Source organism: Grampus griseus, assembly GCF_964374135.1.
Source record: "Grampus griseus genome assembly, chromosome: 4".
NCBI lineage: Eukaryota > Metazoa > Chordata > Mammalia > Artiodactyla > Delphinidae > Grampus > Grampus griseus.
This window is the reverse complement of record NC_138997.1, coordinates 73,147,595-73,169,378: the sequence shown is the minus strand read 5'-3', so window position 1 is coordinate 73,169,378 and position 21,784 is coordinate 73,147,595. Positions and strand designations below refer to the sequence as shown.

General features: G+C 37.4%; 1 protein-coding gene across 2 annotated transcripts in view; it reads right to left on the bottom strand.

Moving 5' to 3' along the window:
- Positions 1 to 2,673: 2,673 nt before the first annotated feature.
- The window catches only part of FRYL (FRY like transcription coactivator), a gene marked incomplete at its 5' end in the record, with an annotated part of 142,930 nt that continues 123,819 nt past the window's right edge, over positions 2,674 to 21,784 (bottom strand). Inside the window, 9 exons of one of the 2 annotated variants that reach the window (XM_082652707.1) lie at positions 2,674 to 4,757; positions 5,078 to 5,268; positions 6,277 to 6,387; positions 7,196 to 7,213; positions 9,940 to 10,008; positions 15,693 to 15,791; positions 16,462 to 16,611; positions 18,120 to 18,327; positions 21,022 to 21,272. In XM_082652707.1, coding sequence (XP_082508833.1) covers positions 4,499 to 4,757; positions 5,078 to 5,268; positions 6,277 to 6,387; positions 7,196 to 7,213; positions 9,940 to 10,008; positions 15,693 to 15,791; positions 16,462 to 16,611; positions 18,120 to 18,327; positions 21,022 to 21,272 — 1,356 coding nt within the window. In that variant the 3' untranslated portion in view covers positions 2,674 to 4,498. The remainder of the gene's footprint in view (positions 4,758 to 5,077; positions 5,269 to 6,276; positions 6,388 to 7,195; positions 7,214 to 9,939; positions 10,009 to 15,692; positions 15,792 to 16,461; positions 16,612 to 18,119; positions 18,328 to 21,021; positions 21,273 to 21,784) is intronic. The other variant, XM_082652708.1, reaches the window with a different exon arrangement.

Genomic DNA, 21,784 nt, shown 5'->3' with positions numbered 1-21,784 from the left:
ATTGGAACCAGGTGCTAATTAGGCCTCCTTCCAGTTTTCTAAGCATCCCATTTTTAAGTTCACCCTTACTACCTCATAGGCCATATATAGTAAGTCTGTTAACATCTTGGATGCTTGAATGTAGACAAATATGGAGAATGAAAGAAACGAAAATGAGTTTGAAGTCTCTAGAACCCTTTATAGCAAGAGGGAAGGCCTCTAACCATATGGCTTGGTAAGGTGTTTGTAAAAAGGCAGATTCTTAGGTCCGTCTCTACTGAATCACTACATGGAGGTGAAGCATTGAATAAGCGCCCCAGGTATTGCTTATGGAATTGAAGTGTGAAAACTACAATTGAGTCAGCCTTGCACTTACCGTAGAAAAACATGGCTGTGGGCTCTGCCCTCATAAAACTTCCAGTGTAGCGGGTAGATGGCCATTAATTTCCTGTATAAAACTTCTGCCATGCGCCATGTAAGACCTACTTGGTGCCCGGTAGGAGAAAAAAAAAGGATCTGACTTGGGGAGGTCAGGGAAGCCTTGCCTAAAAAATGACACGACAGCTGAGCTAAAGTTTGGATGAGTTGAATTAGACAAAGAGGGGAAGAAAGAACTTTTCCAGACTAAGCTAATGTGTGCAAAGGCCCAGTGGTAGAGAAAGCCAGGAGGCCACAGGGGCAGGGATGGGGATGATGGCAGGTGCAACTGATAGGCTCAGGCTGGGAGGACTCTTTGGACCTTGCTCAGGAGGACTGTTTTTCATATGTCATCAGTAAGAATCCACTGAGAGGTTTATAAAGCTGTGGTGGGGCATGGTGACAGATTCACCTTTTAAAAAAAATAATCACTCTGGCAGTATGGTGGATGCCTGTAAACCTGTCAGGAGTCTTGCAAAGATCAGATACAATGGTGGTGGGACCAAAGAGAAATGAAGGGTGAGAACTCTAGGTGTGGGGGAAGGTGATGTGTTTTGTGCTGACACTATTAACTCCTGAGGTGGTTGAGGGGTATGTACAGGGATAGGAAACCGATCTGACTCACATGACGTGCAAGGGGTACATAATATTCACTCTAAGCATTTGCTGAATGAATGAGGAACAACAGAAGTATAACTTCAATGAGTCCTAGGACAAATTCAGTGGTTATTAATACAGCTATTAAAATGGCTATTAATCATTCTTTAAGCTTAATATTGTTTGCCATTAATTTTCCTAATAGAGCAGCTAACCCTATTTTACAGCTGAGGAAAGCAAGGATCAAAATATGTGTCACTTAGAGTTAGTGGCCATTCAGACATTGAACAAAGTGGTATAAAAACTCATGATTCATAAGAGTTATGGTGATTACATTCTACCAGTAAGGCACTGTCAAACTGTATGTATAATTGGAAATTTATAACATTGATTTTTCTTTGAGAGATTGAGAGACTAGAAGGAAATATCCCAGAATACTGTTCTCTCTGGTTGTCAAGAGAAGTGATTCTAGTTTTGTTCATATTTCTTACGTTTGCTAAAGTGACAGTGGATTACTTTGAAAATTTAAAAATAAGAATGCCATAAAGTACAATTATTATCACATTGATTCTTATTTCCTCTAGTGTAGGTTATGCTGGTGGATGAGCAGTTCTCATAGACCAAAAGGAGGTACACTCACTCTGGCTTTGGTGAGTCTGTTCCAAGAAAATGTCTGACGATTTCCTAAATTTAAGGTAGATCTTATATCACTAAAAGTAGAAAATATTTTCTAAATTGTGTAAAAATCCTTTGGATTTTTCTTCTTTGGAGAAACTGCCAGATATTTGTTTTTAATATTTTTTAATTTATTTGGCTGCACCGGGTCTTAGTTGCAGCACTCGGGATCTTTTTAGTTGTGGCATGCAAACTCTTAGTTGCGCGTGTGGGATCTAGTTCCCTGACCAGGGATCAAACCCGGGCCGTCTGCATTGGGAGCGCGAGTCTTAGTCACTGGACCACCAGGGAAGTACCCAGATCTCTTATCTTGTGATTTTACAAACTTACTGTTTAAAAATGATAAATTTAGTGGGCAAAGGAAAAAGTTTGTATGAGCAAAGAAAGACTGGGCTCTGATTAATAAATTAAGCATTTGATATATTTTGTTAATAAGTGCAAACTTTGGACCCAGAGGACAAGGAGCAAAAAATTATAGGTTTTAAGGAAATCTGATTTGCAAAAGGACAATCCTAATGACTTTATATCTGCATCTTGCTTTCTGCATGTGTATTAATCTTTATTACATTATTAATAGGCTTAGTTACATATAAATAGGAGAAGGAAATTTCAACTGTTTGGAAGGTTTGGTTTGGGTAATTAGTCAATTGAACTGAATCTGTTCTCCCCCCCCCCTTTTTTTTTTTTTTTTGCGGTACGCGGGCCTCTCACTGTTGTGGCCTCTCCCGTTGCGGAGCACAGACTCCGGACGCGCAGGCCCAGCGGCCATGGCTCACGGGCGCAGCCGCTCCGCGGCATGTGGGATCCTCCCGGGCCGGGGCACGAACCCGTGTCCCCTGCCTCGGCAGGTGGACTCCCAAGCACTGCGCCACCAGGGAAGCCCTGTTCTCCCCTTTTGAAGGAAAATTATTTTTAAGAATAATGAAGGCAACATTTGAAAAGTTCCTTAATTATGCACACTCTAATCATTCATCCTTTCTTAAAATACAACACAAACCAACAGCTACAATGCTTTTTTATTTTAACAAAAAGGATATAAGGAGGGTGAGAAAAATAGGGGATGGTAAGATAGGCTGTAAAGTGTGGTGTGTCTCCAGACACCCACCCCTCTCTTCCTGCCCCGCACCCAGAAGTTATTAAATAATTTAAAGGACACCATTTACAGTACCAGAACACCATCAAAATAATTGTTTTTATCAGGGTCAAAAAATACAGTGATTATGAATGTGCTGTGACCAGTTACAGAATTTTACAGGTAACATAACTCTAGTCAGCAGTCCAGCGGCGTGCACAGGGCCCTCAGTTAATGCACTTGAGCATAATTACATTTCTGGCAGGGGTCTGCACCACCAAGAAAAGGCAAAGCCAAGCATTTCATTTCTACATTCTAAACTCTGGAATCCCAGAGCCCAGTTTAAAAGAAAAGTCACAGTGGATAAGAGATGCATATAAAAAATACAAGGTGTTCCTTTCAAATCAGAGGAATTGTGGGACTACATTCATTTCTTTTACAAAATGCTATTTAAAAAAAGGACAGAGAATCCAGTTCATGTTATGCTACAGGCTTGGACAGTGAATAAGTATATTGCATGTTTTGGTAGTCAGTCTTCAGGCTTCCTTTCATCTTCCCCCATAGCCCCAGGTTCCTTTAGGGTGAAACATGTGAGTCCTGAATAAACATATAAAAATGCATTTGCATCTCTCTTCTTGAATTCTGCAGACTTAAGGGCCTGCAAGTCATATATTTTACCATCAATGACCACAATTTTTTCTTTAGCTTTGTACACCTCTTCTTGTATAACAGTGCATTGCACAAATGTACAAGAAAATACTGGTTTTAATCTATACAGTTTCTATAATAATTATGGAGTAAAATAAGTTAACTTTTCTAATGAGAAGAGCTGACGGGCAGCATACATCTTTATTTTACATTTTAAAGTCTCTGCAGGCATCTACTTTGGTTAGTTATCAACAATCGTAACATAAGCACTGATCAGAGAACTGAGCAGCATTCCAATAACGTTAACAGATATATTATTTCTTTTTGAAATACTGGGAAAGCCCAGTTTTAAAATATTATTAAAATGTTCTAACATTTACACACTATGAAGAGTTAGAGCTAATAAAATAAAATTTTTTCAAAAATAATCTTGCAGTGCTCTTTTAGGCATGCTCTGAGACGTTATCACCAAACATCCATACCTTGAAAATATGACTATCAATCACATATTCACACATCTCAGCTCGCACACACACACAATTCCTTATACAGACCAAAAAACAAAACACCCACGCCCTTATCCCACATGTTGGGGAAAAAAAAAAAATCAATGGTTTTTGCAAAGAAGTCTTTCTGTGTATATCCATCCGACTGGATGTTCTTCATGTAGATGATTAACTATCAGTTGTTGATTATGCTTGTGACTACTAGAAATCCAAGCATCTCTGCAGGTCTTCAGCTAAAATGAACCAGCCTCGATTTCAGCCTCATTTCACCTGCTTTCCAATGTCTCAGTATTAGAGGCCATTATTGCAGACATTCTTAGAATTCTTTTTTCTCCAGAAAGTAATATATTTGTATGCATCACTTTTAGCCCTTTTCTTTTCACTTAGGTAAAGTAATTAAAAAAATTCTTTCTTCATACAGTTATTGTGGGAGGTATTGGCAGCTGTTAAACCATTCGTTTTTTTCCCCTTCAGATCTGATTCTGACGTTCTTACTTTTTTACCCTGGTAAAGTTTGACAGTGAACTGCAAGGGTCCATAGAAGGTGCTCGTTAATATTCTTAATCGCCTTCAGTTTAGTCTCTTCCTAAATGCCTGAAGTTTCTCAGAATCCAGTGCTCACCAAATTTCCAATTGGTTTGGCCTGTGCTAGGAGTTGGTATGATTGCACCATGCGTAGAGACTCTCTTATTTCTAGATTAAGTTCCATCAATTTGTAGTTGGCTTCTGACATGTCCAGGTCAGAGCCTATGACTGCAAAGCTTCCCGTCTGGCCCAGGGTCTGGTGATGGAAATAGATGTGTAACAGTGTCTGGACAGGGTCATCTTCACAACTGCCAAAGATATCGTTGGGCCACAGAGATCTGAAAACACACAGTATTTTTAAGTCCTGAGACTCAAAGGAATTATTAAAGATAACTTTTAAGTTAATACCTATAAAAATAATTTCCTTTTGAATCACTGAGGATCTGTTTTAATATTTGAGAAAACATTACTGTGAAAGTATCACAGAATGAACAAAATCTAAAATTGGTGTCATTTCATTGGTAACTGTACAAAATAAGGTCATGTTTTCCTTTCACAAAGACATAATATTGAAACATCAAACTGAAAACCAAACCCAATCTTTATCAACTTCCAGTTAGGTATAAAGGCATCTCCTATAAATTCCTTCACAATTTACCTGAAAGCTTTGACTTGTGCTACAGCTGATATAAATTCCTTATTTTTCAACGTTTCAATTAAAGTATGAATGGCAGTTTCTATAGTAGTTTGTGCAGCTTTGGAAATGTCAATTTCTTCATTTTCTGAGGCAGACTCGGCTTCTTTGAGGATACTTTCCAACTGGGCAAGTTCCTCTGACATGTTGAAGACCTAAAAGAAATAAATATACCTTAAAAGGATCAATTTGTATGTTCAGTAACAACAAGAGCATTTAAAGGCTGTGAAGATACATCTAATGGTGGCAGTATTTCCTCTTAAAGATTATCTTCAATGGTTAAACTTAGTCCTTATGGGCAGTTAATATTTCGAGTTCTTTATTCAGTTGGAATAATTTCAGCTGCCAAATAGTCGTCTTTACTCTTGATAAAACAGTTCGTCTTAAGTGTAATAACTGTTACATTGTAATAAGTTAAAATAATTGGTTGCAACCAATGTTTATATTGGTTTTAACATGTGATATATACTTCATCTTGGATAGTAAAAATACATTTGTGTTATTTTTTTTTGCTAACAGTAGGCCTGGAATTATGGGATGATCATGAAAAAAATTTTGACAGTAATGAGGAGTCTTTATATTTTAAAGGGTTACTTACCCAGGGTATTTTATATAAACCAGTACGTGTTTATTTTTTAAAATAAATTTAACCACTTCAGATTAGAAAGCGAAGTGATTTCCTCGGTGATAGTTTTGGTACCAGTGGTTGACAAGGGGGAAAAAGACTCAAGTCCCTACTTTTGAATCTATTCATGACACGATTTCTGACATTCGCAGTGCTCTTGACATGTTTTTTCTTGTGTGCATTACTTAAACTATAGAAATACTATGTGGACAAGACGTTAGAGGCTTTCATAATACGATTTTGTCTTTATTGAATTGACGTGCTTTACTTCATTTTTGATTACAGATGATCTGTTGCTGCTACTGCGATCTTTAAGGTCTGGGATCTTTTAAGATCGCTGGATATCTGCTGTCAGATTTATGAACAGGTCCTGAAATAGTACATCATTTCAAAAACCAATAATGCTTAACTGGGTTGTGGGGGGGAAAGATTCACTATAAGCGACTTTTCACTTCATTGCTCCTGCAAGGAAATATGTATGTATGTATTTTAATTTCCTAGAATCAGTTACTAATGCCTAGTACAACTGAATATTTACCTCTGCTTCATTTTTAATTGTGTTTACTTGATTGATAAGTTTACAGTAGGCTTGGAACAGAAGCAGCAATTGAAAATGCAATTTGTATAACCTTCGGCAGAGCTCCAGTTCCTAGAAATAAATAACACTGTGTTAAATTTAGGTGTTATTTTCCATATTTGACTAGACAACATATTTCAAATAAAAATTTATAAGTAAATAATTGTTAAAATTTGTTCTGAGCTTAATTTTTCTGCAGTAAGCAAGTTAATATGGTATGAAGTTGATGAAAGACAGATGAAAGATGCTCTGAAGACTGGGATTAAAATAAAAATTTAAAGATTATTGGTTACATAATTCATTTTTAGTGTGAAGCACATTTTCACATTAGACAAACGGAATTTTTCAGCAGGCAATAAATAGAATGCTTTAAAAAGAATTCACTAGAACTTAAAACTTTAACTTCATAACGAGAAGAATTTACAAGTGCATATACTCTTGCCACACTGAGATGTACATCTCACTGCGTTTATCAACAAGTGCTTGATAAAGCAAAAAGTAAAACTCTGGATAACCTCTCACCTAAAAAGTAAGAATAGTTTGTCTTTAAAATGAGTTCCTTTTTTTTTAAGAAAGCAAATTTGTAATCTCACTGAAACAAGACAAATTAACAAATGCACTTGGATTCTTAAAATTAAGAAATATAAAAGGAGACATGTTAGAGATGTGTAAAAAGGCAGCGCTAGTTGTACAGATTAATTATAAAACCTCATTGTCTTTGTAGGACTGAAACATTTCATGGATTAGGGCTATGCAAAACTGAAGCACACACTACTCTTAAAGCAGTCCATGACAAAACATTGCTAGGTCACAAATGGCAAATGAAAACCAGTTTGTCTGACATGGATAAGTAGTCTATAAATTAAGACAGGTCACTTACTGCTAGAATTTCCATTTGCTAAGCAAGAAGGTGATCGGGTCACAAAAAATACAAAGGAAGAAAAAGACCAAGAATTAGTGTAACAAATCATTTTAACTAGGGTCACAGATGTCCCAGGCAAACTGAAGAACATTTAAAATTACACCCAAAAGAAAAATTTATGATGCTATTTCCAGAATAAAACTTTTTAGACATTTACTGTAACAATCCAGGGTGTTTTTCACTCTTTGCCAAATAACAGCTAAATTACATTTAGGCTATAGTTTATTTCTTGTGCAAAAGCTACAAAGAATAAAACTAGTGGGATATTGGGAAAGTTGGCTACTGAAAGTGGTCTTCTATCTGGGTTTTTATAGCCTTTCCAAAAAAAAAAAAAAGCCAAATAAATTTCCGTTAGTAAAGTGGAAAACTTCTGATTACAAATTATGAAATGATTTGCTCTTCTCAGAAAAGAACTGGTTTATAATTTTATGTATTTGCCCATGAGAAGATTCTCTCTGGCGTGGCTCATTCTGGGTTGCCTACCCTTTGCTGTCTAAGTCCTAAGTTGCCATAATTAGTGCTGAATCGGAAGGTAAAATATTGAGAGCAGTTGTGTGTTTTAAATTGCATTGCAAATGTAATTTAGTAAACCTCAGAAGTTCAACCCAACTAGGTTTGAATCAAACAAGATAACGTAAAATACACCGTGAAACATCCAGGTTCTGGAATATTTTAAAATTATTACATTAAAATATCTACAGCAACTTAGACCTAGTCTCAGTAATGGAGAAGAATGACTTCTAATTAAAACAGCAATCGCCAGAATGTAAATACTGCTTCTAAAAGTCCTTCTTGAAATCTGCTTTTCTAAATAGTTTCCTCTGAAGCACTGTTTATATAACATTTATTCCTATCAATTTAGAAGGGATTTGCTAAGCAAAGGTGAACTTCAGCTCCGTACTGCTTACCATAAATTATGTAGATGGTCATCCTGTGAATGTTAGTTGAGCACAATCCAATGTCAAACATATTAGCATATCTAAATTTCTGAGGTTTTACTTCATACAGTTTTATATGGAAACTAACAACAATTTGAGCTTTTAAATATTTTTTTTCACTTCCATTAGCATAAATAAAAACTGACTCTACACACGTATTATCCAGAGCATCTACTTTGGGGTGTAATGGAAAAGAAAATCACTGATAAAGTTTATGATCACAACTGTAGGAAATAACACAGACGTAATTAATTTCATAGCTCTGAATTACTAGAAATCACGCTAAATATGTTAACACTGTACATTTAAAAACATTGCTTTAGTGTACTGAAATTTGCATATACAGTCTTCATTTACTTTTAATATGTATTGATTGCTTATTATGCAAAAGACTATACTGGTATACAGCAAAAGACAATACATAATGTGCAAAAAGGGACCCCTGCTCTCAAGGAGCTGAATGTGAGAGGAGACCTAAGATATCAGTGGAAGTCTTCAATGTACAGAGTTTTCAGTTTTCACTTAGTAGAAAACCTCAAGCTATATTAATTGACACAGACTCCTGGAGATGGAACTCATTTTCTTCAAGGTAGAAGGGGTATAAGAAATCACTTAGTCTAACCACCTAATTTATATATGAGAAAAGCAGTTTGTTACTTGCTTAAGCCATAGTGGCAAAGACAGAATTAGAACCAAAGGATCTAATTCTAGTCTGGGGTTAATTTCTTATCTTGCCTCGTTTCTTTCTTTACACAGATTATTTGACAATTTCTTTATGACAGAGCAGGATTTGGAGTCAGCCTTCCAAGGTTTGAATCTTAATCTATTTACTTACTGATTCTAGATAAATTAGCTTCTCTGAGCCTCAATTTTAATTTGCATATACTTTTTCTCATTTATTTTAAAATATTTATTAATTGCTTATTATGTATCCTCATCTGTGTAATGGGGCTAATTACAACATCCACTAGACAGAGCTGTAAGGACTGAGATAATGAACGTGAAATGCTCAGCACAGTGCCTGGCAAATAGTTTATATTTATTGAGAGTATACTGGTATTTTCTCAACATTTCAGTTTTGTAAAGCTTCACATTTTTATTACAATAGTACAATAACTTACAGTGACTAGAAATCTGTAACAATCTGATGTTGTAAAAGGTTAGAATTCTCATGTCAAATGTAAAGGGTGTTAACTGATTAATACATGTTCCCCATATGAAGTTATACTTTTATTAGAATGATTTGTAGGTCTTAATTTTATCCTCCTTTAATGTATGTGTTGTGCACTTTTCTCTAAGCAAATATATTACTATTATTTTCACTGAATTTTATACTAGCAAAAACCATAATTTATCCAATCAGAATTTCAGCTTCGGAAGGGCTAGTATGAATGTATATAACATTACTCAGGTTTGATATCCTGACCAGACTATTTATCTGTAGAGTACTAATGCAGAATGAAAAAATGTTTAGAGAGGCAGATGCAACTAAAAGTCAACTTGGACTGTCCAGATATTCATCGAGCTTATCTATGGAATGTTATTAAGCTTCAGTCATAAGCTGGCCGTTCATTTTTATTAAAGTGAATTTTTCATTACTAAGCCAATATTCCACTGAACCTAACTTTTACGAAGATTGTTCTGATAACAAAAATGAAGAATGTTACAAATATTCTTTATTTCTAGGAATATCAAGGACATTTGAGCATACGTATTATTTTACCTGATACAGGAATATAGCAAAACTAAGAATAAGAAACTTACTTGTGCATCTGTGTTTATCCTATACATGTCTTCTTTGGCACCAAATGTCCTCTTACAATTGTCTAACCACTGAAAAAATAAACAACAGTAAATTTTAATACAGTAATTGCACAATGCATAATGAAATTGGTACTGTAATGGCCTGCTCATATAAAACAACAATCTTGGACTTCCCTGATGGTACAATGGTTAAGAATCTGCCTGCCAATGCAGGGGACACGGGTTCGAGCCCTGGTCTGGGAAGATCCCACATGCCGCGAAGCAACTAAGCCTGTGCGCCACAACTACTGAGCCTGCGCTCTAGAGCCCGCGAGCCACAACTACTGAGCCCACGTGCCACAACTACTGTAGCCCGTGCACCTAGACCCCGTGCTCCGCAACAAGAGAAGCCACCGCAATGAGAAGCCTGCTGGCCGCAACTAGAGAAGAGCCTATGTGCAGCAACAAAGACCCAAAACAGCCAAAAATACTAAATAAATAAATTAATTAATTAAAAAAATAAATAAAACAACAGTCTTAAAAAGTGAACTTGAATTTCTAGGACTGGTTGTAGACATAGACTTTCATCTCCATTTGAGCCGAATCATTTGTATGCAGCAAACCCAAGCAGAGGATACTGTGTATGTGGCTACATGCACACGCTGGGGACGGTTTACTAATGGAAACACAATCAGCTGTCTTCTATTCCAGGGCCTTGTGGCGCTCCATTTCAGTAAAGAATATTCATTTTGTAGATTTTATGGGAAATCTTCACAACCTATACCTGACCTTTGTCTAATGTAAGATGGGGAAATGAAAGATGGGCTTCCTGTCCTGTCAATTTAATAAAGGCAACTTAGAAAGAATTAACCAGGTCCGTTTGCTTATCGGAAGTGTAATTCTCAGAAGACTTGTGTCACTTTTAATTAGTGAAACAGAAACTAAAATACATTTTAAATCTTGTTTTTGTTTCTTTTTCTTCCTTTTTGGACAGCAATAAATGACAAACATATTATCTCCAATGAATATTGAATACAGAAGCCAAATGTGGATTTTCCTTTTCCAGGGGCTGGTCCTAAAGATGGATATTTATTTAAGGTACCTTTTCCTCGGTCAGATAAAAAGAAAATAATAGCACTACGGTTTAGTGGGGAAAAAACACTGGAGTCATAGAATTTCCAAGCTAAAGTGAAAGCTTAGAGCCTTCAAGTTGAGCTCCTGGGTTTCGACGGTTTGATATTATTAATATTACCAGTTCTTTTGACGTCCTAGTTCTTTTTGTGTGATAGATTAAATATAATAAAACTATATATATATATATATATATATGAAGTCATTGGGACTTTGAGAAAAACTACTAGCTACGTTTTTACTCTTTGAAAATATTTCAGTAGTAGACATTTGAAATTCTCAGTTGTAGCTGTTAATGGTCTACATGCAAAGAATGAAAATTAGATGTCTCGGTTGTTTCAAAACAATCTCTTTGACCTTATGTCCCTTTTATCCTGGTTCCTCAGCCTGCATGGGCCCTCAGGCTCTTTACTTGACAGCCTCTCAGAAGAAAAACATGTTAGGTTTTCCTAGTAAGATACAGCTGCTGGTGGTCACTGTCAAAAGCTATCTAGCAGATTTCTTTATATGAGCAAAATTCAGTTGACATCTATCATGGAATCTGTACCTTAATCTTTATTCACTCAAAATGTTAAAATGCCTGTACACTTCATCCTCATCACAAGTCCGGCCCAGTTTGTCCAAGTATACTGATACATTTGAAAAAAATACTTTCAATTGCTTATTTAATGGCTTGTTCTTACTAGATATAATTTTTTATACTCTATGCCTATGATATGGCATTTGGGGGGCACTATTCAAAGTAATTATTTCTGATTTTTATTCCGTTACAAGAAAAGCCCCAACCCTATTGTCCCGTGGCTCCACACTGGCCTGCAAAAGTACAGGTCCACACCTTCCCAGTCAGTGTATACAAGATACAGTAGACGGTTTGTGTACAGAATACCCTCCAACCCACATGTAACAGTCTTCCTGTCATAATGGATTTTTTTTTTTTTCCCCATGATGGATTTTTTTTACTCAAGGCTCAAATAAAGGTTAAAATTTAATTGGAGAGGTTTGGCTTCTGGGTATGATGGGGTAGCTTGTATAAGGCCAGTCCTCCAAGAACAACTATGGAAGCTGAATACCACCAGCCAGGAGGATTTAGGGAGTCAGAGAAAAGTACTGAAGGGAGCTGTACACTGACTCCAGCATTACCCTAGGGGACTTGCTCATTGATGTCCACGGGCTCAGAAGCGGAACAAAAAGTAGTGGCTTATAGTTCACTGGGCTGGGAAAACAGGGCTGTCACAGGTAGTGAGGTACTGAGGGCCAAGATCCTGGAGAAAAGATAACTGCAGAGAAGGGAGCCGACCAATCTGTGTGCAGTTTGCTCTTGGGGCACTTGTTCTGTATTTGTCATGTGCAGGAGGAGAGGCTAAGAAAGCAAGTAATAGCATCTGGGAGGATGAAAAGGTAAGCAGAGACTTTCTGGTCTCGTGGTGCTGGGGAGATGAGATAAGAATTGTTCAATCCCTGCCAAGAGAGCAGGGTCCTGATAAATACCCCAGGCTTTCACCTGTGGTCCTTAGAAGACTCAAGGAAAAATAAAAGAATGTATAGCTAAAAAACTATTAGAGGGGAATGAAAAATCGTTGATAGAAAAGAAGTTAAGAAAGGAAGGAAAAAGTAACAGAAGAGATGGGATAAGAAATGGTGAGATGGTAGCTTAGGAAGGAATCAAATTCAGTTTTCTCTTCCATACAAATATTTTACTGGATTCGGCACAATTTACTGAACATTCTTTTCCTACTGCATTGCCACAGCGCCTTTGCTGTAAATCATATGATTATATATGTGTGGGTCTGTTATGTTCTATTGGTCTATTTGTCTAATTTTATGCCAGCACTACACTCTTTTGAGATTTTTAATAGGTCTTACTGGATGTAGGTCTCACTCTGTTTTAGACCTTGTTGCTCCTTTTGGACAAGATTTGGAAGACATTTTCTGTCGAGGGCAGACAGGAAATATTTTAGGTGTTGCAAACCACAGATTTTCTGTTGCAACTATTCTGTGTCACAGTGCAAAAGAGCCATAGACAATAGGTAAACAAATGGGATGGCTATGTTCCCAAAAAGTTTACAAAAACAGGCAGGGAGCCAGATATGACCTGAGGGCTATAGTTTCCTGACCTGTGTTCACGACTGTAATCAGCCTGTCAATTTCCATTAATATATTGTCTGAAATTTGGAATGAGATTGCATTCAATCTATAGATCATTTTGGGGAAAAATGACTTCACACTGTTGCGTTTTTTGATTCATAAATATGGTATAGCCTTCCATTTATTCGGGAGGCCTTTAATTTCTCTCAGTAATAATTGAAATTTTCTGTGTGGAGGTTTAGCACATCTTTAAATAGACTTAATTTGTAGGTATTCGATGTTCTCCTGTTGTAAGTGGTATCTATTGCTGTATAACCAACCACCCCTAAAACTTAATGGCTTCTTAAAACAACAAGATAAATCTTTGGGTTGGCTGGGAGTTTTTCCTGGTCTTGCCTAGGGTCACTCATGAGTCTACAGTCATCTGATGGCTTGACTGGGGCTGAAAGTTCCAAGCTGGCCTTCCTCAAGTGTCTGGTATGCTGGCAGTCAGCTGGATGCCTCCACTCTCCTCCACATGGCCTCTCATCCTCCTGGAGGCTGGAGGTCAAATAGTTTTCCAGAGTTTGTTCCAATTTACACTCTGACAGGCATGATGGCAAAGGCAGAAGCTGCAAAAGACCTCTTAAGTGCTAGTCTCAGAGGTTGCACAGCATCACTTCTTAATTTGATTGGTCAGAGCAAGTCACAAGGCCATCCAGACTTAAGAGGTGGGAAAACAGATTCCATCCCTTTGATGGGAGGAACGACAGCAAAGTCATATTGCAAAGAAGCGTGGACACAGAGGAGCATGATTCATGGGGACTGTTATCACAGCAATCAACCTCCTAGGATAGACAGAGATTTCTGAAAACACAGAAGCACTAACCATAATGGAAAAGATGGATTAACTTGGACCTAAGTAAAATGAAAAACTTCTGTTGATCAAAAAATGCTATTGAGATAGTGGAAATGCTAGCCACAGAGGGGGAAAAAATTTGTAATTCATACATCCAGTAAAAGGCTTGTGTTTCGAATGAAGAACTCCTACAAATCAATAAGAAAACCACAAATAACCCATTTACAAAATTGGGCAAGATACTTTAGGCACAATTCACAAAATAGCTAAATGAAGAAGAAAAGGTGCTCAAACAGTCGTCCGACAGATGCAAAATAATATCATGAAATACTACCTCACATCCACCAAAAATGACAAAATGTTAAAAGTTGGCAATACCAAGTGGTGGCAAAGGGATTAGGGCATGGTAACTCCTGTACACACGTCTGATAGGATTGTAAATTGATGTAACCTCTCTTAGAAAACTGCTTGGCAGAATCTACTGAAGTTGAACAGATGTATACCCTGTGACCCAGCAATTCCACTCCTAGATAGATATCCAACAGGTATGTGAACATATATACGTAAAAGACATGTATAAGAAGTTACACAGCAACATTATTTGTAACATGGCCAGATCTTGCCCGATACTTTCCTGCTACTGAAAACTCTCCTCTTCTCCAATCTGTCATTACTATCTCAGTCCAGATATAAGATCACTACCCCCTTAATAAGTATTTTCTTATACCATATTCTTTTCCTGAGATAATCCCCCAATCTAAAATTAACGTCTGTCAAGGACTAAGGTTGCATCTCTATTCCATGAAGTTTTCCTATCAGCCAAAAGGGACCTCTCCTTGGAAATCATACATTTGGTTTGCATCCGTTCTCTGTTAGACCTGTATGATTTGCCAGTACTTTTATTTATAGCTATAATTTAAACATTTGTTCCTAATTATTCATGCACAGTATCTGTGCTTTATATTCCTATCTAGAGTATTTAGGGAATAAGAAACAGGTTTAACACTTCATTTTTCACAGGCCTTTACATGTGATAGATATTTAGTACTTATTAATGAAAGACTCATCTCCTATTCTAGGGGAAAAAATGCCTACTGTATGCAGTTTTTTTTTTTTTTTTTTTTTTTTTTTTTTTTTTTTTACTGTATGCAGTTTGTGTGAAAAGGAGAAACTTTTTTTCCTTTAAGTTTTTCTGCCCCTGCCAATTGAAAATATACTGGATTTACTCTCAGGGAAGAGAACGACTGTGTTTTGCAGTGCCACACTGGAGTTAAACATTTCTTTGCAGGTAACATCTATAATACACTGTGTGCTTCTTTCTCCCTTTGCTTGCCCACGTACACATACACATCACAGGAAAAAGAGGACCACTTTGTCACAGGTTGCAGATTTTTCTGGACCACAACATCACTGTGCCTTTCTCAGGGAAATACTGCCTTTATACCCCAGCTTGCAATGTTGACAGCAGCTATTACAGTCTCAACACAGAAGCATTTTATAAAGCTCATTTTCCATTGTGCTCTTAGGCTCTTAGAGGGCCAATTTCTAAAAGCTAAAGATAGGAATTTACTGGACAGAGAGCTCCAAGGCCCCAACATTCTCAGTATAACCCTGAGGCAAGTGTTAACAGGTTCTGTTTTCCATCTCAGCTATTATGCCAGGTTAGCGCTTCCAGTGTCACAAGCAACTACTTTATTTTACATGGTAAAAACAGACTGACCTGCTCAGCTGCTTCTCGTTTGGCATTGTACGTATCCAGGTGCTCTTGCAATTCCAAAACACTGAACTTGAGTGTTTCTAGCAAATCACAGGACATCAGCTGTCAAATCAGAAACACATTGATCCAGGTCACCGTTTCTGATCACAATCCTGAGACCAAAAACGCTGGTTTTCAGGCCAGCTTAAGCCGGCCTCCCTAACTGTACGCTGTCCCGTACTAAGGACTGACCTTTCACTGAAACAGAGGAGAAGTGCAGTGCAATGTCAGAAGGATAAGCATGCCTTCAACTGCCTTCCAAAATGGGCTCAGGCAAAAATGGCATGTCAGTCCAGGATATACCTTAAAGGTAACACCCTTGAAGCTTTTTTAAACCTTAATTCTTTAAAAACCTTAATACGTAATCTACAGGCGTGCTTGGACACAAGTGGGGAAGACCAGGGAGTTCTGGGTTCTTCATGGGGGAGGTCTAGCCCTCTCCTACCCGCTTTTACTCAGGAATCAGGAAAAGTACACATCTCTAGAGCATGATCTTTCAGCTTCCCCATCTAGGACTCTGTGGAGGGTGAGGGCAGGGAGAGGCCAGAATCAGAAATAGTCACAAGCCACTGCATATAATACACGGGAATTATATTCTGCTAGATATTTATAATCAAGTTGAAAATATGAACCTTCAGACTTCAAAATTCTGAATTACCTTAAAATAAGACCATTTACTGAATGATGCCACTTCAATTTAGTTTTTATAATAAGCCCTCATGTTAAAACTTACTGTTTCAGCATCCACAAAGACTGTCGGGCATTCTGAACACATCATCATCACTTCCAGTGAACTTTTAAATTTGGTACCAATGCGTTGCAGACTCTCACCAAGAAAGCTGACTGCCTCATTAGTTATGTCTCCAAACTTTCTTTGAATTGACTATGGAGGAAACATAAGAAAAATGTTAGTATTTCATATGAAAGCCTTTTTTCATGTTTAAGTAAAAAAGCATAATTTATAATTAGAGCAACCTTTTATTTTAAAACTATTATTGTAGTGCTGTATAGAACTCTTAAAACTGATCTGTAAGTCCTTGTTTTTAGGCACTTTAGGAAACATGGTAATTTCTAAAAATGATCAAAACAGTATTTACAGAACAGTATTCCTGAAAAAAGAAACTATTGATACAGGCCATTCATATCCCCATTCCTGAGGTTTTTTTCATTAGGAAAGACAGAAGGAATACATGCTATATATGTTGTTGGAAATAAAGTCCTCACATGTGTGAGGAATTAGCTCTTCTAAAGTTAAGTTCTACCTGAAAGAAACTTTCAGTAAAAGTAGTGTACTCTCCTTGGCTATGAGCTGCCTTCTGACTTTAAGTCATCAAAATGCATCAAGGATAATATCTTCTCAAAACTCAAGAATATTCAATCACATAAAACAATCAGTGCCTGACCCATAGTGAGCACTCAATGGATTAGTGTCATCAACAGTGTAATTACTATACAAATACTTAACGTGTACCTACATGTATATGTGTAGCACCATTAGCTGTCATTATGATTAATTAGGAAAAAAAAAGCATAAGCCACAGTCTTGGGCATGAAGAAATTTGTATCTCTGGCATGAAAAGAATATAAATAGAAACCCGAGTAACAACGCAAAACTACAGAATGAAATAAATAAATGCTCCAGGTAATAAGCACTAAAGAACTTCCAGGAGGGAGAGACCGAAGGTTGGAGTGGTTGGTTGGGAAAACCTCAGAGAGAATGTGTAGTGAGCTGGGTTTTCTAAGATGGGCAAAGTTGCTGAGGTAGGGAGGAAAGGTGGCAGGTAGTTTGGAGAATAATGACTTAAATGGTGGCATTTCTCTCTGCCTTGGTTTCCCTAGCTACAGAATGCTAAAAACACATCTACGTTACATAGGTCTATTGTAAGAATTGCTTAATGTAGAACATTTAGCCTAGCGCCTAGCATGTACTGAATGCTCAATAAATGTCAGCTCATATTATTTTTAGGGCTGGAAGCAAGCCTGGCTAAAATTTGTAAGGTCCCCACACAGTGATGAAAGTGCCAATGAATTTAACACTTTATGATAAGTTGTCTTATGATACTGACGTAAGCTCCTTGAAGGCAGGAACCATGCTTTATATTTCTTTGGTGTCCCTGGAAGTGCCTAGCATACTGCAGAAAACTTATCAGATGTTGTTCTGAAGTTTTACTCTAATTGCCTTAGAGGCGATATCGGTACTAGTCATTGTATAATGTCCCAGCAGTGCTACAGTGTCGAAGTGTAAATTTAAATATCACTATCTTAGGAAAATAAAAATTTTTAAAGGGAATCAGTGGGAATATTAAAATTTGAGATACTGATTTTAGCCAAAACCCCATAACTTTATCAGGTAACTATAATATGAATTCAGAAACCCTAAACCTCACTGACCTGAAACAGCCTAGAAAACACGTGAAAAGTAAACACTGCACAGGACCCATCGGTGTCAGACAGCATCTGATTGACGTGACAGCGCCAGGCTTCTTCTTCGTCATCGTATGCTACTGGCTGAAAAGCGGCTATGATGGCAGAAAGAAATGGTGATGGCAGAGGTGATGTCTGTGCTTCTGGAAAACCATCTTGCTCTTCTTCATCTTGACTGTTAACACAGATATCATCATCATAATATTATCGCAAAAGAACACACTCAATTACTTAAAATAGTTTGTCATCTAACATGGATTATTTTTTACTCGTATATACACATTGATTTAGAAAATTTGCAACCACCTAAACTTTGTGAGGAAGCACAAACAAGCTGATTTTCTTATTCATCCTGTTCTTTCTAGCATCTTGTTCTTTCTTAGCATCTTTGGAATCAGAAATCTAATTTCACATGACCAGCTTACAACAGCTCAAGTCCTAGCATAGGCCAGGGCTATGGAATAATTTCTGTAACTTCTATGAATAATACAGATTAGAATGCTTTCATTTTAAATGGTCAATTTTGGAGGCTTTTTATTTGAACAGGCCCAGATTGACAATGATAATATTTTTAAAGTTTTTGTCATGTACTTTTATGTCAAGGGCTATATATTAGGTGCTTTATACAGATTGTTTTCATTCAATCTTCACAGCAACTCAAGGACAATTAAGTACTATTATTATCTTGATTTTTTACCAGTGAGGAAACAAAAAGTTCAGCGAAGTTAAATGATGTGCCTAGGCTACTGGGTAGGAAATGACAGAGCCATAATTTGAAGCCAGGACTTCAAATGGGACCAAACCCAGTGTTAAAGCCATGACATATACTATATGCCTAGCAGTATGGCAGTAACAGATCTGACTCAAAGAAACATAAGGCCTGGCCATTTTCTTTGAGAAATTTATAATCCCCACAGTCAGATAATACATACAAAAATGAGACAATGGGAAAAGATGGAGATGTATTTGGGTTGGGCATCCTATAAGGAAATGTGTGACTCTGGGTCTTAATATTGCGTATTTCACATTACAGGGTAGCTCCACAAGGCTTTATAGAAATTACGGAGCAATTCCTATGGAAGAGAGGGATCTGAGAAGACTGGGGGGGAAAAGATCAAAATGAAGCAGACATTTGAAGTGAAAAATTATATCTCAAAAAGTTTAATTTTTAAAATGTCACTGTGGTGATTGATTTGAACAAAATGTATCCTCTAAGCTTGAGTACATATACCCCTATATTTAGTAAGGATGTTTAATTCTATTTCAACTTCAGTGCTTGGCCAAAGTCAGCACTTTGGCTGCAGCCTTTTAAAAAGGCAGACAGCTGAGTATCTACCCCTGCATCATTTCTGGTGTCCCTTAACTTGTGTATGATCAATGAGTGAGTGAGTGCGTAGGCTACTGTCACATCCAAGTCAGTAATATGAACAAGGTGTGTCACCAAGATTTGTTGTTAACATCTGAATGTACACTTTCAAGTGTAGGCAGGCATTCCAGATACACTGAGAGTGAAAAATCTCATGTGCTATATATGTTAAAACTCAATTATCACTTGAAGTACTGATATAAATGAGAAGTTTTTTTTTTTTTTTTGCGGTACATGGGCCTCTCACTGTTGTGGCCTCTCCCGTTGTGGAGCACAGGCTCCGGACGTGCAGGCCCAGCAGCCATGGCTCACGGGCCCAGCCGCTCTGCGGCATGTGGGATCTTCCTGGACCAGGGCATGAACCCGTGTCCCCTGCATCGGCAGGTGGACTCTCAACCACTGCGCCACCAGGGAAGCCCAAATGAAAAGCTTTTATTGTAGGAAAAGCTCTGATATACTTGATTACTTATAAAAATAATTATCAGGGAGCTTCAAACTGTTGAATAGGGAAATAAATACACTGATAGAGAGTGCATTAAATTAGATGTGCTTATAAAGAACATTATTTTGAGCCACAAATATTTATAAAATTAATTTAAAAAGCAAAATAGTAGATGTAGATTATATCATAAGTCTCATCATTATAGAACTGTTTGGTATTTAAGTTACATAACAGCCACCAAACTTTCTTTTAAGAACTTTATGTAATAATTGATTATTCAATTTTGTCAGCCCATGAGTGAAAAAAAGTCCTATTTAAGAATTCAACTATCACTTTGTGATAATTTTGAAGCTATGGTGCATAAACATTTAAAAGGAGCACTCTAACATCTGACAGTAGTAAGAAATGGTCACTTTTGCCCATTATATAAGTCAAGCTTTAAAAATATGACCGTTGGGGCTTCCCTGGTGGCGCAGTGGTTGAGGGTCCGCCTGCCAATGCAGGGGACACGGGTTCGTGTTCCGGTCCGGGAGGATCCCACGTGCCACGGAGCGGCTGGGCCCATGAGCCGTGGCCGCTGAGCCTGCACGTCCGGAGCCTGTGCTCCGCAGCGGGAGAGGCCACAGCAGTGAGAGGCCCGCGTACCGCAAAAAAAAAAAAAAAAAGACTGTTGATAATAAAACCATAAAACTATCTTTGGAACCTATTTCAGATTTGTTCTGGTATCACAGAGTTCATTCCATGATTTTGATACTTGGTTCTGGCCATGGCCCAATATTGATTTTAACACTCGGCCATTTGGCATTTTGCCAAAATAGGTACTTGGTGTACTGCTAAATGCAGAATGCTATTCACTATGTTCTGAGAATGGCCTACTTGTTTTTCTTTAAGTGAATGTCAATAATAGAAAATAAACCCATCGTAAAAATGAGGTAACTCATTTTACCTTGGAAACACACACAGGAATGAAAGTCCGCTTACTAGAACAGAGGGTCATATTTGGGAGGCAATAGGAGAGAAAATATCACCTCATTATCGTGTCTGTGATACTGTATTCTCACCTAGACAGCCCAGAGAAATCCGCTTCCTCTTCTTCACATCGTTCATCCAGTTCTTTCAGAGCTAAGGTGACATCTTCTTCACAGACTGACCCGGGGTAGCTCTCCGGAGCCGAAGGCTCTGGCATGTCAGTTTCCTCTAAATCAAGAATCCCTTTACACACGAGAGAATCCTGCTGTTCTTGAATAATATACGACCCTTCATCTTCAAAGGCTGTAAGAACTTGTTCCTCCTTTAATACTGAGCTTGTATCCTGTAAAACAATTATGTTTTTTATGGCCTTGAAAAACATTAAAGAGAATTTTACCAACACAGAATAAATGACTATTGCCACCGACCTACATCTGTTTTACTAGGCAGTCTTCATTTACACAGTTTAAGTTTTGGAATTTTTGGACTCTGATCATATAAAATTGATTTTTAAAAATATTTCCAGCTTTAAAATATTTTGAAATTAAAATGTATCACCTATTGCCACTTAGAAACATCATGGAGATCTTTTTTCTCCTACTAGGATTTAGGTGTTTACTTAGAAATATATCCTTATATATATAACACCTTCTCTCATACATATTCTAATTCCACATAAGTATAACTTTGTATTATTACTATCAATTCTCTCTTATTTGAAATGTCATTTCTTTCATTATGCTTGAACCTTACATCCAGTGAATCGTGGATATAAGAAGGGGAGGTAATTCAAAATGGTTAACCCACTGGTCCTATGGGGCTACCGTGAATCAAGAACAGGTCCTGACCAATCAG